Source organism: Cannabis sativa, chromosome 1 (assembly GCF_029168945.1).
Source record: "Cannabis sativa cultivar Pink pepper isolate KNU-18-1 chromosome 1, ASM2916894v1, whole genome shotgun sequence".
NCBI classification, from domain to species: domain Eukaryota; kingdom Viridiplantae; phylum Streptophyta; class Magnoliopsida; order Rosales; family Cannabaceae; genus Cannabis; species Cannabis sativa.
Window position 1 is genome coordinate 25,919,449 of NC_083601.1, and position 16,771 is coordinate 25,936,219.

Here is a 16,771-nt window from a genome sequence, read left to right on the forward strand (position 1 = left end):
TTAATACCTATACATGTCACCAATTTAAGAATATTATAGATAATAATATTTCTTTTCTCATGTACTGCTATTGATAGATGATATAAATATATTTTCTAAAAAAATAAAAATAAAAAATAAGTTATAACTTATATGTAAATATGTATATATTAATTTTGTACATATTATATATTCAACTTGCACTAAAAATAATCAGCAATCTAATTTTACATACATATTTTTTTATATATATAGTATACTTATGTGAAGTGTTTTAAATTTTTTAAAAAGCTTTATTTTTTTAATTAAGATGAATTAACAAAATTATGTAACAATAAAAACTTATATGTATATTGTGCATATTTATTTATTTATTTTTATTATAATTTATTTTCTTTAAAATATTTAATTTTTAATAAATTAAAAATTATTTGAATAAATTAGTGAAAATAACATAGTTATAATAAAAGTACAATATTATAATTAGTTATTAAATAAAATTAAATCTTGTTAAATAGATAATAATTGTCACTAAATTAACTAGACATGGCACAATAAGAGATTTAATGGAGGACTTACCCGAGAACGGTTGGACAGAGTCATTGGTTCCCATGATTGGATCGCTGATTTTCCTAAAGCGGGGGTCCTCAACCTCCCTATCACGGTCTCTGACCATGCACCAATCATCTTAGATACTCTTATGATCAGGCCCTCTGGCCATATTCCTTTCCAATTCTATGAGGCCTGGTCTGGGGATGCTAAGTGTGGTGAAACAGTGGCCCTGGCCTGGAACAATAGCACTGCGGATGCAGCTTGTAGAATTATTAGTAACATTGACAGCACGTGTCGGGCCTTGATGAAGTGGAGGAAGACTAATTCTGAGGACTGGGACAACACTATACGTTTGCTTGAGGATAAATTAGCGCATATTCAGAATTTGCCTATATCCAATACAGCTTGTGTGGAAGAGGGACTGATCCAAGAAAAGCTCGAAGAAATGTGGAAGTTTAAGGAAAATATGTGGCGACAAAAAGTCAAGGGAGATTTGGTTGAAACTTGGGGATAGGAATTTAAGGTTCTTTCACGCATCAGCCATGATTCGGAGAAGGAGAAATCAAATCGTGGAACTCTTTGATACTGAAGGGAAGAAATGGGAGGATAAGAAGCACTTGACATGTATTATCAATAACTACTTTGGTAACCTTTTTAAGTTCGACATTCCCTGCATTCCCGACTCCTTTGATGATATGTTTGTCAACAAGCTTAACGAAGGTGATAATATAAGTTTTGCGGAATGCCCTACCTTTCAAGAAATACGAGAAGTTGTGTTTGAACTCCATCCCCTAAAAGCCCCTGGCCCTGATGGACTATCAGGCTGCTTTTATAGGAGATATTGGGATATAGTGGGAAAGGATGTATGTTCGGCAGTTCGTGAGTTTTTTCAATCAGGGAGACTGAATCCAAAATTGAATTATTCGTTTACTTTCCTCATCCCCAAAGTTGAAAATTCTACGAAAATGGAGCAATTTAGACCGATTAGCCTATGTAACTTCGTCTATAAGATCATAGCAAAGATCTTGTCTAATAGACTGAGACCCTTGATGGAGAGGTTAATTTCTCCATACCAATCTGCCTTTATCCCTAGGAGATGGATTGTTGAAGCATCCATTCTAACTCAAGAAATTGTTCACACAATCAAGAAAAGGTAAGGGAGGACTGATGGCGGTAAAACTCGACATGCACAAAGCATATGACAAAATGGAATGGAGTTTCCTGGAAAGAGTTCTTATTGCAAATGGTTTCAACGATTTCAATGTGAGACTTTTAATGGAGTGTGTTCAGAGTGTTTCTTACTCAGTGTTGTTGAATGGAAGCCCTCTCAAGAAGTTTTATCCTTAAAGAGGACTAAGACAAGGAGACCCTGTATCTCCCTTCTTGTTCCTTCTTTGTCAGGAGGTTTTGTCGAAACTGATTCTCAAATCAGAAGAGTTAAAGCTAATTCATGGGATTAAGATATCAAGAGAGGCTCCTCCAATCTCACATCTGATGTTTGCAGATTATACAATACTATTCTCTCGGGCTAATGAGGCGGAAGCAAATGAGTTGCTGAGGTGTATCTCGACCTACGAACAATGGTCAGGACAGACCTGTAGCAAAGCTAAATCAAGCATCTTATTCTCCAACAACATCAATGAGCAAAGAAGGACATCCATCTTAAATCAGTTGGTTGTTCACCAAACTGTAGGAGAGGAAAGATACTTGGGAAATCCCTTTGTTTTCAAGCGAAGAAAAAAGGAAGACTACAATTTTCTTAAAGAGAAATTACAATCTCGCTTGGAAGGTTGGAAGATGAAATTACTCTCCTATGCTGGTAGAAGAGTCCTTATCAAAAGTGTAGTTGGTTCAATACCTATTTATGCTATGTCAACAAGGAAAATTCCTTTAGCAACCTGTCGAGAAATGGATGCTCTGGTGAGAAATATTGGTGGCTAGGAAATCTGGATAAAAATAGATTCTTGGCTACTAAATCCTGGGACTACTTGTGCCAACCAAAAAGTTCTGGAGGATTGGGATTTAGGCGCTTTGAAGACATGAACAGAGCCTTGTTGGCGAAACTCTGTTAGTATCTTGCAAAGGGGGAACAAAAACTTTGGGTAAACTGCCTTTTAATGAAATATTGCAACAAAGATAGCTTTTGGGCTGTTAAACAGAGAGGAAGTGATTCATTTATGTGGAAGAACTTGGTGGAAACAAAGAATATTTTATACAACGGTTCTTGCACTCTTGCTAGCAGTGGAGCGTCTATTGATATTTGGTGTCAACCATGGATCCCGTGGCTTAGCTTCAGTGAATTCAAGAATCTAATGGCGAGAATTAAAGAAACTAATCAACACCTGAAATCTGTGGCTAACATCTTCATTGGTACTGAGTGGAGTGAGGGAGCGATTATCTCTGTGTTTGGGGTGATAGAGGGTAGAAAAATCATGTCTATTCCTTGGTTGCCAGCCTCAAGTGGAGATACTCTGATTTGGAAGTAAAAAAAAAAGCGGAGAATTCTCTGTGAAAGCAGCGTATGTGGAGGACCAACAACATAGGTTCGGAGACAAAACTGACTTATGGAAATGGATTTGGAATTGTAAAATACATCCAAGAATTGCTCTGATGTTGTGGAGAGTGCTTAATAACGCCCTTCCTCTCAAATTCAATCTCCATTTCCTTAGTTATAAAGCTTGTCCTTTCTGCCATGATTTTGAGGAAACAAACAACCACTTGTTCAAAGACTGCACTTTTGCCCGTGGGATTTGGTTTGCGGGTCCTGAGCCTTGGATGATACACTCAATCCCGGGAGCGAACATGGCCCAGGTATTGGAAAATCTAATCTCAATTTTAGAAAATCCAAGAAATCATATGTTGGTCTATGCTGGTTGTGTATTCTCTCTTATTTGGCAACAGAGAAACTTTGTTAGAATACATGGGAAATCTGAAAACATAAACGTTTTGGTGCATAAGTTATCTTCAAGTTTTAAGGAATTCTGGGATACAGAGACTAAGACAGCCTTGACTTACATCATGCAACGAGGTATTGTTAGCCCATGCCGTTATGTGATTATGACAGATGCATCCTGGTGTGGGGAAGAGGCTGGTCTAGGTGTTGTTCTTATTGACACTGAGTCAGGCAACTAGTTTCAGTCCTCTTGTCATAGCAAGGTGGGTTCGGCCATGGAAGCAGAAGCCTCTGCCTTATTGATGGCCCTGCAACATGCAACACAGCGTGGTTGGGAGGAAATTCATGTCCTTTCGGATGCTAAGGTGGTGGTCGAGGCTTTCGCAGCAAGAAAATGCCCACCAGATTGGAGTTTTCTGAATGTTTCTTTAGTTATTTTAGACTCAATTAAGTTATTTAAAACATGTAGTTTCTTTTATATTAGGCGCACAAGTAATGGTTTTGTTGATGAGTTAGCAAAGAGAGCTAGATTGTCTAGTCAAAATGCTTGGTGCAAGGGGAGGGAATCTCCCTGTGATTCTCGACTATCTTTCCGCTGTTTAATGAACTTGTCGTTCTTTTTTTTTAAAAACAAAAATTAACTAGAAAGTGCAAAGTAGAATGTAAAGAGTCTCCATACCATGGATTCAAAATCGATGAATAGCATTTGCTCGAAAAAATCGACAACTAATAAATATATATTAATAATAATCTGTTTTAAAAGAAAAATGTTAATGGCTTGACATTTGTATAATGAATGAATTGGATTAAAGATTTAGTTTTTAATCCAATGGTTTCAAAACCATGTGAAGCTTCAGATGTGATTGTCTTGCATTGCAACTCCGTCATAAACCCCTCCAAAATCTCGAGTGAAGCTACCTCACTCTGCCTTCGTCCATGGAGGTTCTCAAACCTTCACCTCCTACCAAGCTTACAACTTCATTTCTAAGTTCCAATTTCACTTCCAAATTTCCAACTAAATTTCGGAGAAAACATAACCAAATTGTCTACAACGTACCCACCTCCATATTCCACAAGAACTCATCTTTGTCAATATATCTTCTACCCTTAAGTGATCGTAGAAGAAACTTCCCAGTTTTCTCCCACTTCGGTCGAACGACGAGCCGCCGCAACTCGCTGAGGAAGAAGCTTATTGAGGATCAACAGGTACGTCATCGTGTGATTCCCCGTTCTGATATTCAAAATGAAAAATCATTTCCTAATTTTGGGGACACAGAGAACACAAATGAAGAAATAAGAGGTGACAGTGTTGAAGAGAGCGTATCTAGTAATTGGGTTATCGAAAACGAATCAAAGTCGAAACTTGTTGGTGAATCTGCTCTGTTGGCGAAATTGGAGAATTGGGCTGAGCAGCATAAGAAAGATAGTGAGTATTGGGGCATTGGGTCAGGGCCAGTTTTTACAGTCTTTCTTAATCCCGATGGGAATGTTGAACGGGTTTCTGTTCATGAGGATGAAATATTGAGGAGAAGCCGGGTAGAGAAAGAGGATTTAGAAAACTCGACAGAGACGAAATTGAAAATTTTGCAGGCAGAGAATTTAGCTAGAGAGATGGAGAGTGGGGAAAATGTTATCCCAAGGAACAGTTCGGTGGCTAAGTTTGTTATTGAAGGTGGTGAGTCTAATTTCTTTAAGGCAATTCAGAGCTTTAGTGTTAGTCCTCAGTTTATAAAAGAGCTCCCTAGAGTTGGTACCATGGTCTTGTATGGTTTAGTTGCTGTTTGGGCAGTGAAGCAATTGTTTAGTTTTGGGGATGATAAAGAGGTGAAACTCACAGAATTTGAAAAGGAAATGATGAGGAGGAAGATAAAAGCAAGAAAGGAGAAGGAGGTGTTGAACATAGGTGGTGTGGAAGTTATTCAACCTTTAAAGGAACCACCAATGTTTTCCATTGACAAGCCTAAGCTTGATAAGCAAGAACTAATGAAAAGTATTGCAAAAGCGAAATCACAGAGTGAAAATTTGACTGTACTTGATTCGAAATCTGTTACCTCAGCTGCTGCTAAATCTATGGAGTTTGATAACAAAATTCAGGAAATCAGAAAAATGGCCAAACATGCCCGGGAAACTGAAGATAAAGAGAGACAGTTGATTAAAAAGGATAGAGTGGAAACTAGGGTGAAGAGTACAGAAAGTTACAATGGAACCAAGGAGGGTGAAGAATATAAAGAGAAGGAGATTAGTTTACTTAACCAACATCTGAATGAAGATACTCAACAAAGTTGTGATGATGACACTAAGCTGGTACTTGATGAAGCTTTTACCAGGGACAGGAATGTTGCATCGAGTGCAGAAAGTTCAGATGTCAGGAAAATGACAAGCGAGAATCTAAAAGACAATGAGACTCTTGATAATGCTACCTTTGATGAACCACCTGGTTCTAGAGAAAGTTCTGCTCTAGTGAAACCACGAATCATAAGGTCAGTGAAAGAAGCCAGGGAGTATCTTTCTGAAAAAGGTAACAAGCAAGAGTCAAAACAAGAGTCAGAGGTTAAGGCTGTTCAAGAAAGTGCTGCTCTTCCAAAGCATGATAAGCAGTTGGAATGTAATAGAGTGGAGGATTTTGGCACAGAAAAATTATTTACTACAGTCATTTCAGATGTAAAATCAGATTCTTCTGCTATGACAAGTGCCTCTGAAGATTCTGGTGTAGGGAATAATAAGGAATTTGGTGAAATTAAGCAAGGAGAAAATGATTTTTCAGAGCATCGAATTTCCTTGGATCATGAAGGTGATGACAGGAAATCAGAAAGAGAACAATCTGCAAATGTGGAAAACTGGAATGAGAAGAATTTTAATGAACATATTGCAAAGAAGATTGGTGTTAGCTTTAGAGATAATTACATGGTTGCAAGGGAAAAGAAGGATCAGCCATCAAGTTTGAATCCTTCCTCAGTGCTTGGTTCTATTGGAGATGAAAGTGAACTTGAATGGATGGAAGATGAAAGTCTTGCAGAAATTGTTTTTCAAGTTCGAGACAATGAGTTATCAGGGAAAGATCCATTTTACAAGATGGACGCAAAAGACAAGGATGCATTTTTCAAGGGTCTTGAAAAGAAATTTGACAGAGAGAACGAAAAGCTGTTGAAACTGCATGAATATCTCCACGCAAACATTGAAAATCTTGATTACGGAGCAGGTAGTTGGTTGTTTTGTTTCTGTGATTTCTTTCTAGTGATCTAATCTTTTCTCAATTTCAACATATAAATTGTATAAATATTTAATTATTTATTCCCAATACAAAAATATTTAGTCAGTTCATCTAATTGAAGCTCTAGGATGGGATATAAAAGTAATAGATTAATCCACTTTCAGCAACCCCTTGTGATTGTTGAAACAGCCAAAGTAATTATCATACTATAACTCCCTACTTTTGCACCTAGGAGTTTAGTTGGACTTATCCTTTGTGGGGATGGTCAAAAGAGTTGTGAAGCAAAATGATAAGAAGAAGCAGGTCTATCTAGTAAAGATAGCATTTTTAAAGTAGGTGTACTTACAGGTTTCATTGTTTTCCTCTCAGATGGTATTAGCATATATGATCCACCAGAAAAAGTAATACCTCGTTGGAAAGGTCCTCCTCTGGAAATAAGTCATGATTTCTCCAATAACTTATCTGAACTAAGGGAAGCAATTCTTGCTGAAAATACTGGACTTTCATTCAATGTGAAGAAGGACGAGCAGAGCTCGCTTCAGAAATCAAGTGAATCTCCACCAGTTGCGAAAAGTGCCACTTCTTCAGCATTTAATGATCCAAAAAAGAGATTAAATAAGGATCAAGAAAGGTCCAAGACAATTATAGAAGGCAGCGATGGTTCCTTAAAAGCTGGGAAGAAATCAGGGAAGGAGTTTTGGCAACACACCAAGAAATGGTCTCGTGGGTTTCTGGAATCCTATAATGCAGAGGCAGATCCAGAAGTTAAATCCATAATGAGAGACGTGGGGAAGGATCTGGATCGATGGATCACTGAGAAAGAAATTCAGGAAGCTGGTGATCTTATGGAGAAATTGCCTGAGAAGAATAAGGAATTCATGGAAAAGAAACTCACCAAGCTTAAAAGAGAGATGGAATTGTTTGGACCACAAGCTGTTGTGAGCAAATATAGTGAATATGCAGACGACAAAGAAGAAGATTACTTGTGGTGGTTAGATCTTCCATATGTACTGGTAAGTAAGAACTATGTTTATCCTTTGCTTTGACTTATCTGCTATTGAGCTGAACCTCGCAATTTTCTTGCTTACATATTTTGGCAATTGACATGAAGTTCAATATTGTTGTTCTCTTTACCACTTTAAGGTTTCCTGGCCATATCTTGTATTAGATTTTGATTTCAAGCTTTGTTTTAAGAATGTTTCACAGAGAATTGAGATCAGTCAATAAATTGCCATCTTTCCTGTTTATCTTTTCAGTGCATTGAGTTGTACACAGTTGAAGATGGTGAACAAAGGATAGGGTTTTATTCACTGGAGATGGCTACTGATCTTGAATTGGAACCAAAACCACATCATGTGATTTCCTTTGAAGATGCTAATGATTGCAAAAATCTTTGTTACATAATCCAAGCTCAAATGGAAATACTAGGAAATGGGAATGCCTTTGTTGTTGCCCGACCACCCAAGGTGAAAACTTTTAATCTGTTTCCAGTTTCCACCATGAAATTACTTACTAGTTTTTGGGATTCTTTATCTACCCTCTTTCATTCTTCCACAGGACACTTTTCGAGAAGCCAAAGAGAACGGTTTTAACGTTACTGTCATAAGGAAAGGAGAGCTTCAACTTAATGTGGATCAACCACTTGAAGAGGTAGAGGAACAAATTGTAGAGATTGGAAGCAAAATGTACCATGATATGATTATGAAAGAGCGCTCTGTAGATATAAGCTCATTGATGAAGGGTGTATTTGGTTTCAAGACCAAACCCACTAAGAGGTATTTTCTTAGTCCCGGTAGAGAAAATTGACTTGTTTATTTTTATAATACTGTTTTCATTGGGAGTTCAGGTTTAGAGAAGATTTTTATGCCTTGATTTCTCCTCTTTTTCAGGAAAAGATCAAAAAGAAAGCTAAAGAAACGTGGGAAGAAATGAAGATGATACGTTATGCATTACTACTTTAAGCATTCATTAGCCGTGTAGGACAATTTTGATGCTTGTGGATTAAGCTGACAATATGGAGGCTTCCTCAAAATAACTTGTGGGAATCTTCAACAGTTCAACTCTCCCCTTATTTGTAGATTCTGTGAGGTATAGCCGTTCTTGTGTATCTTAGATGGTATGTTGGAATTATTTGAAAATGTAAGGAAATAAACCTATGTAATATTATTTCCATCCAGATGTTTCCAGATCCGGGTATTGAAAAAATGCAAGTTAAAATCTTGCTAATATTAGATTGAGAAAAAGATGGCATTGAAAAGGAAAACTGGGCATATAGTAATAACCAACTTTTATCAGTGGAGCACTGGTCATCATCTCATTCCTGCAGCAGGAATTCTTGTTAATATCACATACAATATCTCTCTCAAGACACTTGGTTTATCTACAGTAAACTGAACCCTACATAATGATGAAAAGGAAAGCCATATATTTATATCTGTCATACATACAAACTGGGAAATACTTTCAGTCATGAACCAAAGACCTAACAGTTAACTCAATCAAAGACATTGTAGTAATGGCCAAGGAAAGAATTACGAAGGGAAGGGAAGGAAATAAAAGAAATGAAAAAATCCTTTACGAAATTGTATGGACAAAATATCCTGTTGTCAAACTGCCATACACAAACATGTACAATTACCCTAAACATGAATTTACTTTTTTTTTATTTATTTTTTTAATGAATTGCCACTATCAAGAAGTTGACTTAACAATTTCATGAAGGCGGCCATCCATGATTTGAGAGACAGCCTCAAGGAATGCAGCTTCACTTGTTCCAGGGAGCACAGAATCCTTTGCTTCTTGGACAATCTCCTCCATAATGGATTCTGTATTCAAGGTTTTTCTGCACATTATGCTTCCGATTTCAAAGGGGGTGAGACCTTTCTGAACTCCCTTCTTCAAGAGCATAGTGGAGATGCAAAGAGTACGAGCACATTCGGGGGACAACTCCCATCCATGGAACTTCAGAATTGCGATATCCTCGTCTGCGTCCAGCGAATTAATGTAATCAACTACCTCATCAGAGTACGGTACACGAGCTTGTGGCCAATAAAGCCAGTCAAATGTACACTCTTCAAACTGCAGGAAAAAAAAAATCAACATTAGAATCTTGAATTATCAATCCACATAAACGTGAATAATTAGGAATTCCATCGCTTGAATTGAGCAAAACATTCAGATCACAAAAAACAAAAAAATTGAAGTTTCTTAACCATTATCCAACCAAAGCTGAAGTTTACACTCAATAGTTTTTTGAAGTCTTATCAAGATTATAATTCAGTATGGCATAAGTTTGATACTACAAGCAAAATAAAGAGATTAAATTTTAATTTTTTGTTAAAAAATGACAACCAACCATGACAAATAATTGAATGATTGATAGGGGAACATAAAATAAGACAAAAGCATAATATAAACTAAATTTCAGCTCAATCAGGCATCAGCGATGAATTAAAGGAGTCGAGTACTTACACTTTCAGGCAAGCAGTACCCATGATCAATTGGAATCAGCACAGTCTTGCCATCTTCTCCTTTGCTTAGCAATATATTTCCAGAATGTCTGTCAGCATTGGCCAACCTAATATCTAACACAGAGATTTTCTGTACTTCCTTAACAGGGAAAGATCCAGGGCCCATATCCTCACAACTTCCATTATTGTCCATGAATTTCTGCAGTGATCCAAGCTTGGCAGTCATATCACCAGAATGGTTGAACTCTTTGTGAAAGCACTTGACGAGAAATGTGGGCGGGACACCAGCAAAGCCCTCTTTATCACCAATGAACGAGCGGTGGCCATTCATTGGATGATCCAAAAGGTATGCTGCAACTTCTCTCAATGCTCCCTCTCCAACTCTTGTTCCTTTCTTTAACCCTTCTCCGTCTAACGACAATGGAAGTCCCCTAGGATTATTTACAGCCATGGGCTCTTCATCCATTGGTTTGAACACAGAAATATACTTTTTCCCTGATGAATCCAGCATAAAATATGCTCCTCCTGTACCCTCTAAAGACCTGACTGGATGATTCCCGCTACTTAATCCATTAAGTGAAGCATTAATCATGTCCTTTATGGCTGAGGGCAATTTAATCTTGTGGTTCACAATAAAAGGCTCCAACATAGGTTCCTTGTAAGAAGGCTTCCTAGGCAAAAGCACTTTCCCAACATCATGTTGCATCTTATTGACTTTCCCATCAACTCCATTGCTTCCCACATCAGTCAAATCAGATGCCACAATAGACAGTTCAAAATTCTTCTCGACTGGTCTAGTACGAACTTTTGCAGATTTCCTAACCAACAAATGAATAACAGCATCATTATGTTTGCTGATATCATCGATAAGTCTCTGATCCTCAAGTTGCTCCCCGTTGCAAACAACTTCTTGCTCCTCAAGATCAACAAATTCCTTCCCTTTCTTCGCAATCTTTTGTTTAACATACCTAACATCTCTACCACGTTCCACATGAAAAGTATACTCTTTACCTGAAGTAGTTCGAACTTTGATGACCTGAAGATCCGAAAGCTTAAGAACCAAATGCAATACATTTCCATCTCCAACACCATACTCCCGGAGCAGCGAATTGCTACGAGCCAGCTCCCGGCCTCCACAAACCAACTTCTGGTTCTTGACCACAAACCCTTTATAGGATTGAATCCTGAGCTTCACTGACTCAATAGAATCAGACTCCAAAACACTCATTGGGATAATAGATCCCGAAACTGAGAGATATATCAAAATGGACTCGCTGGAGACCAAATCAGCCAGAGCTCGGAAAATGTTATTAGAAATTAAAGGCTCATTGCAAAGTGGACTAAGCGCAGCTATACCGGCCGAAGACATTTTCCTTTCAGCTCAAGAAGAGTCGAGATTTTTCACAGCTTTCGAAAAACCCAACTCACAACCTCCAAAACCCACAAATATTACAAGAATACATACATTTTTAAATCCTAAAGAGACCACCTGATCAATAAAACCAGATGATCGAAGAAACCCCCAAACCCAATTTAGCGAAGAATCGAAACCCCAAGCCCACCAAAGGAGAAATCTCTACAAAAGCAATCTCACACCCTAGACAACAACCATGGCCAATAAGCAAAACCCAATACCCCAATTTTTTTTTTTTAATTTTCTAAATGAGAAAAAGTAAAAACGAAAAGGGTTACGAAGCCTTGGCACAAAATGATCAGACTCCAAGAAAATTGAAATTCTTACCAAAATAATGAGACTTGAGAGATGGAGCTTAATCAAAGCTCAATAATCAATCTTGGCAAAAGCTTCAACAACTGCAAATTTTCTTTCTTTCTTTCTTTCTTTTTCTTGTTAGTTTTTTTGGGTGAAATTACAGAAAAATTGTCGAGAGAGAAAAGAAGATTTGAACAAAGGAAGATATTGTTAACGCGTAGGAGGAGCTTGACTTTTACGAGGAAGTTTCGTTTTGATGATGAATGTTTGTATTTTCAATGTCTCTTTTGGTAATTTAGAACAGCTATGACTGTTGTGCATTTTTGACACGTTACACTCTTGGTTTGTTCTCCAAGTTGTTAATTAATTAAAATGTTATGACTCATCATTGCGTACCTTGTCCAACCGCATGCTGACACGTGGAGTAAAAGACGAGTTATTATAAGAGGATATGTACTATGTATGATGTGGAGAATTTGTTATTTTTGTAAAAAGTTTCTGTAATATGACTTTTCTTGGTAGGTGGACAGCTCAGGGCTCACTAATCACTTATAAAAATATAATAACATATTGGAAAAGATGTTAAAAGAAAAAAAATTGGAAAAAATTATTAAAGTAACGGAATTATTCTATGGCTAAATTTTATATTGTCTCCTTAACTTTTAAGGTCGTTAAAAATGTCCTTGAACTATTGAGATTGTTGAATTTAAGAATTTTTGTTCAATTTTAATAAAAAAAAAGTCTAATATAGATAAAAATTAAAGGTACATGATTTAATATCAAAGCTTAAGAGGCCTGATTTGGTAGATATTAAAGTTTGAAAAGCATAATTTAGTACATAAACAATCACTGAAATAGTAAAATTGAATGAAATTAGACAAAAGTCTTTAACAAAACTTTTAAGATCGTTAAAAATATCCATGAACTATTGAGATTGTTGAATTTAAGAATTTTTGTCTAATTTAATAAAAAAAATCTAACATAGATGAAAGTTCAAGATACTTAGTACATATCAAAGTTTAAGGGGCATGATTTAGTAGATATTAAAATTTAAAAAACATAATTTAATACATAAACAATCACAGAAACAATAAAATTAAATAAAATTAAATAAAAATCTTTAACAAACTTACTAAAACAAAATAAGTCACATTATTCTATGATTTATATGTTTGTCGGTTCAATTTGTATTTTTACTATGATAAAATAACTTTGGCCGAAAGATATTAAAAAAGTGAAATTTGTTTTAATGACATAACCATGTACTAATAATAAATTATGATTGTCAATTTTAGTGTCCGTCCCTTTCAAATAAAAAATTAGTGTCCGTTACATGTGGCTTATATGAAATGGAGGTTCAGTCAAAGATTGTTTTGAGGTAATTTAATCAATATTTGTAGTAAGAGAGTGTTCAATATATGTGTAATTATTAAAAAGAGCATCTATCTAGATATTATTTTCCTTTGCTTGTTTTTTTAGTACAAAAACAAAATGAATGATGATTACTATAAATTAAAATTAACCATTAAAAAATGAAGGAGGCTCTACACAAGGTCCACAACATGGCTCCAACTCCAAACCTCCATAGCTGCCCCCCACTAATACTATGAATGAATTGTATGTAATTAATTACAATAGAAATAATAAAATTAGCGATTGTGATATATGGTTTACATAGATATTTTTTCTCTCTACTTTTAATACTTAATTATTATTTATTTTATTCTTTTTTTATTATTCAATTTATTTAACATGTAATTATCAGCTTCCTTTTGTTCATAATAATAATAATTATAATATGTTTATTGTTCAAAGTAAATTAATAATTATAAATCATCAGCTTCCACTACCTTCAGGGGCGGACCCACATTGTAGCGAGGGGGGGCAGTTGCCCCCCCTGAAAAAAAAAATCGAGAAAAAAATGTATATTTTAATTAGTTACAACATATATTTGTATTAAAAGATGATATTTATAAGCATAAAAGTAACCTTGGTGTAATGGTTAAGGTAGTTGGTAAATAAGTTAGAGGGTAAAGGTTCAAATCCCACTAACTACACTTTATATTTTCTTTTTAAATTTATTTACGCCCCCCCTCACATTAAATTCTGGGACCGCCACTGACTACCTTGATGGTGATTTTCTGATTTTATTCTGCTCCACTTACGTCTATACTAAATTTTCATTTGTTTTGAGTTCACCATCTCTTATTACACTAATTTTTAAAAAAAAAATAGATACAAGAAGAATACATATATACCAATTTTCATGACATTTTCAATCAGTAAACTATTGACGTTTGAATTGTTCCAAAAAAAAAAAAAAAATACTGACGTTTAAACTATTTTTATTTTTTCTTACCAAAAAAAACTATTTATTTTTTATTTTTTAATGGTTATATGCATAATGCATAGCTTAAGTAGTAGAAAGAAAGTTAATCCAATACTAAAATTTTTCAATAATTAATTAATTAGATAAGATTGGAAGAGAATTTAAAATTTGTCTCAGTCTCACACCAATTGAGATTTCTTTCCCCATTCTGGCCATAGCGATACGTTTTGGTATTGAATGTGGGGTTTTTTTTTTGCTGAAAAAGAAATTCATTAAGCTAAACTGAAAAACTTGGTGAGCACATGGGGACTCACCTCCCAAAAGCGAAGAGCACCATTACAATTATGAGTCAACCCCCACCTTGCGAGAGTGTGAGCCGCGTCATTACAAACACGAGAGATCCAAGCAACAGATTGCCTAGAAATATCAAACTCAGAACATAATTTATTAAAAGCAAAACGAAAACTCCAGTGAGGACTTCGACCCTCCAACAAACCTGTCACAAGGAGAAGGCTATCGGAGAGGAAATCAACTCCCACTTCAGAAAACTGCCTGGCCAAATTGACACCAAAAATCAGAGCCTCCATCTCCCCCTGAAGCGCCATTACAGCACCTATCTTCTTGGCCCCAAAGCTCCTAACTGATCCTTCAGCATCAAAAATAACCGCAGCAACCGCACCTTGGATTCCATCTGATGCAAAATCCACGAAGCATTTCATTCTCCCAGGTCTCGGTAGGCCCCAGCGAGTCTCCTTAATACCACCATCTGCCTCATGTGCCCCCACGTACTGGTTCAACAACACCCTATGTTCCTCAACACATCTCGCAATCAAATTCTCAATTTCCTCAAAAGCAATCGGAGTGTTATTATGAAAGATAACATTCCTAAAGCTCCACAATTTATAGTACAAGATAGCACCATAAAGAATAAATTCCTCCAAATCCGAATGAGAGAGAGGAGGATTAAAGAGCCAATTCACCACCTCTTTCCCATTACTCAAATGAAACGCTTCGATGCGGATATTCCATGGACTAGCAAACCACAACCTCCTTATAATATTGCAATTAGAGATAAAGTGGTCAATCGTATCACCATAATCTTCATCACACAACACACATTTCCCCGGAGTGGATCTGAAAATAGCACTCAATTTACACTCGAAAGGCAGAGCATCCTGATAGAGCTTCCAGAGAAAGAGTTTAACTCTTTCTTGGAGTTTAAACTTCCAAATCCTACTGCAGGTGAGATCACGGCTCACAAAACGATGCTCGTTTAGATCCCAATACGCCCTTTTAATGCTAAAATCTCCATCTGCAGCAAACTTCCACAACAGTTTATCTTCATTCGAAAGAGACAGGAAATCCGTTCTAGCCAAAAAGGAGACCTTATCAGGATTGAACCACTCTGTTAACAGTTGTTCATCCCAGGCTTCCCCTGAGTGATGCATAAGCTCACCAATAGGCTTATATTCGAATTGTCTCGGGTTGATATCTCTTGGGCCACAAACCAGACCATCCAAAGAAGACCAATTCCCTCCCCAGATATTAACTTGAGACTCTCTTCCTATTGCCCAGACACTCTTATCAGCAATAAAAGCTTTGGTAGCCCATATACCTTTAGCCACAAGGGAAGCAGAGCTAGGTAAAGAAGAATTGAGAAAATCCAAGCTTGAACAATATTTCTCTGTCAGAACAGTTTTCCATAGAGTCCAGGACTCTCCCGCCATAACCCATCCAAGCTTCGCAATCAGGCAAAAATTAATATCAGCCGATCTCCTCAGCCCCAAACCGCCACATGACTTCGGTTTGCATAAGGTGTCCCAAGCTTTTAGAGCCATAAATCTGCCCTTGTTAGTGTCTCCTTTCCACCTACGCAAAATACCATCGATTCGATCAGTAAGCTTGCGAGGAAGCAAGAAAACTGACATGTTATAAACAGGAATCGAAGTCAGGACATTCTTAATCAAAGTAGTTCGAGCCACCTGAGAAAGCAGCTTAGCTCTCCAGCCTTCTAGCCGAGAGCTAATCTTCTCTACAATAAACTCAAACTCCGAAGTACCCCTGCCACCAGTGATGAATGCATTGCCCAAAAATTTCTCTCCTCTAGACATTTCATCAAACCCCAAGTAATCCAAGATCTCATCACGGACAGAAGCAAAACAATTTTTCGAGAAAAACAATTTTGATTTTCGCTCATTTAAAGCCTGGCCAGACCACCTACAATATTTATTCATAACCTCCATGAAGGAGGCAACATTTTCCCGATCCGCCTTGAGGAAGACAACTAAGTCATCGGCATACATTAAGTGAGTTAGAGCTTGTCCATCCCCACCAATCAGATATCCAGTCAACTCTCCCCCAATTTCTTTGGCAAGAAGCATTCTTGAGAGAACCTCCCCACAAAGAATAAAAAGCAACGGCGAAAGGGGATCGCCTTGTCTGACCCCTCTCTTTGGGAAGAACTTCTTTGTGATACCTCCATTGAGAAGCACTTGGAAACTGACTGAAGAAATACAATGTCTAACCAGATTGCAGAAGTGATTATTGAAACCAAAGGCATGAAGGACCTTAAGGATGAAATTCCATTCCAATCTATCGTAAGCCTTGGACATATCGCATTTGATAC

General features: G+C 36.8%; 2 protein-coding genes across 2 annotated transcripts; one reads left to right on the forward strand and one right to left on the reverse strand.

The window, feature by feature from the left end:
- Positions 1-3,463: 3,463 nt before the first annotated feature.
- Positions 3,464-12,040, forward strand: LOC115705584 (uncharacterized). The gene is made up of 5 exons (XM_030632956.2): positions 3,464-6,623; positions 7,005-7,648; positions 7,892-8,101; positions 8,193-8,410; positions 8,525-12,040. The coding sequence occupies exons 1-5, from the start codon at positions 4,361-4,363 to the stop codon at positions 8,565-8,567; spliced, it is 3,378 nt and encodes a 1,125-aa protein (XP_030488816.2). The 5' UTR covers positions 3,464-4,360; the 3' UTR covers positions 8,568-12,040.
- On the reverse strand, positions 9,041-11,474 carry LOC115705585 (phosphatidylinositol 4-kinase gamma 4). Its single transcript, XM_030632957.2, has 2 exons — positions 10,107-11,474; positions 9,041-9,713 (listed from the first exon to the last, which is right to left on the reverse strand). Exons 1-2 carry the CDS (start codon positions 11,472-11,474, stop codon positions 9,327-9,329), a joined length of 1,755 nt encoding a protein of 584 aa, XP_030488817.1. The 3' UTR covers positions 9,041-9,326.
- Positions 12,041-16,771: the final 4,731 nt, after the last annotated feature.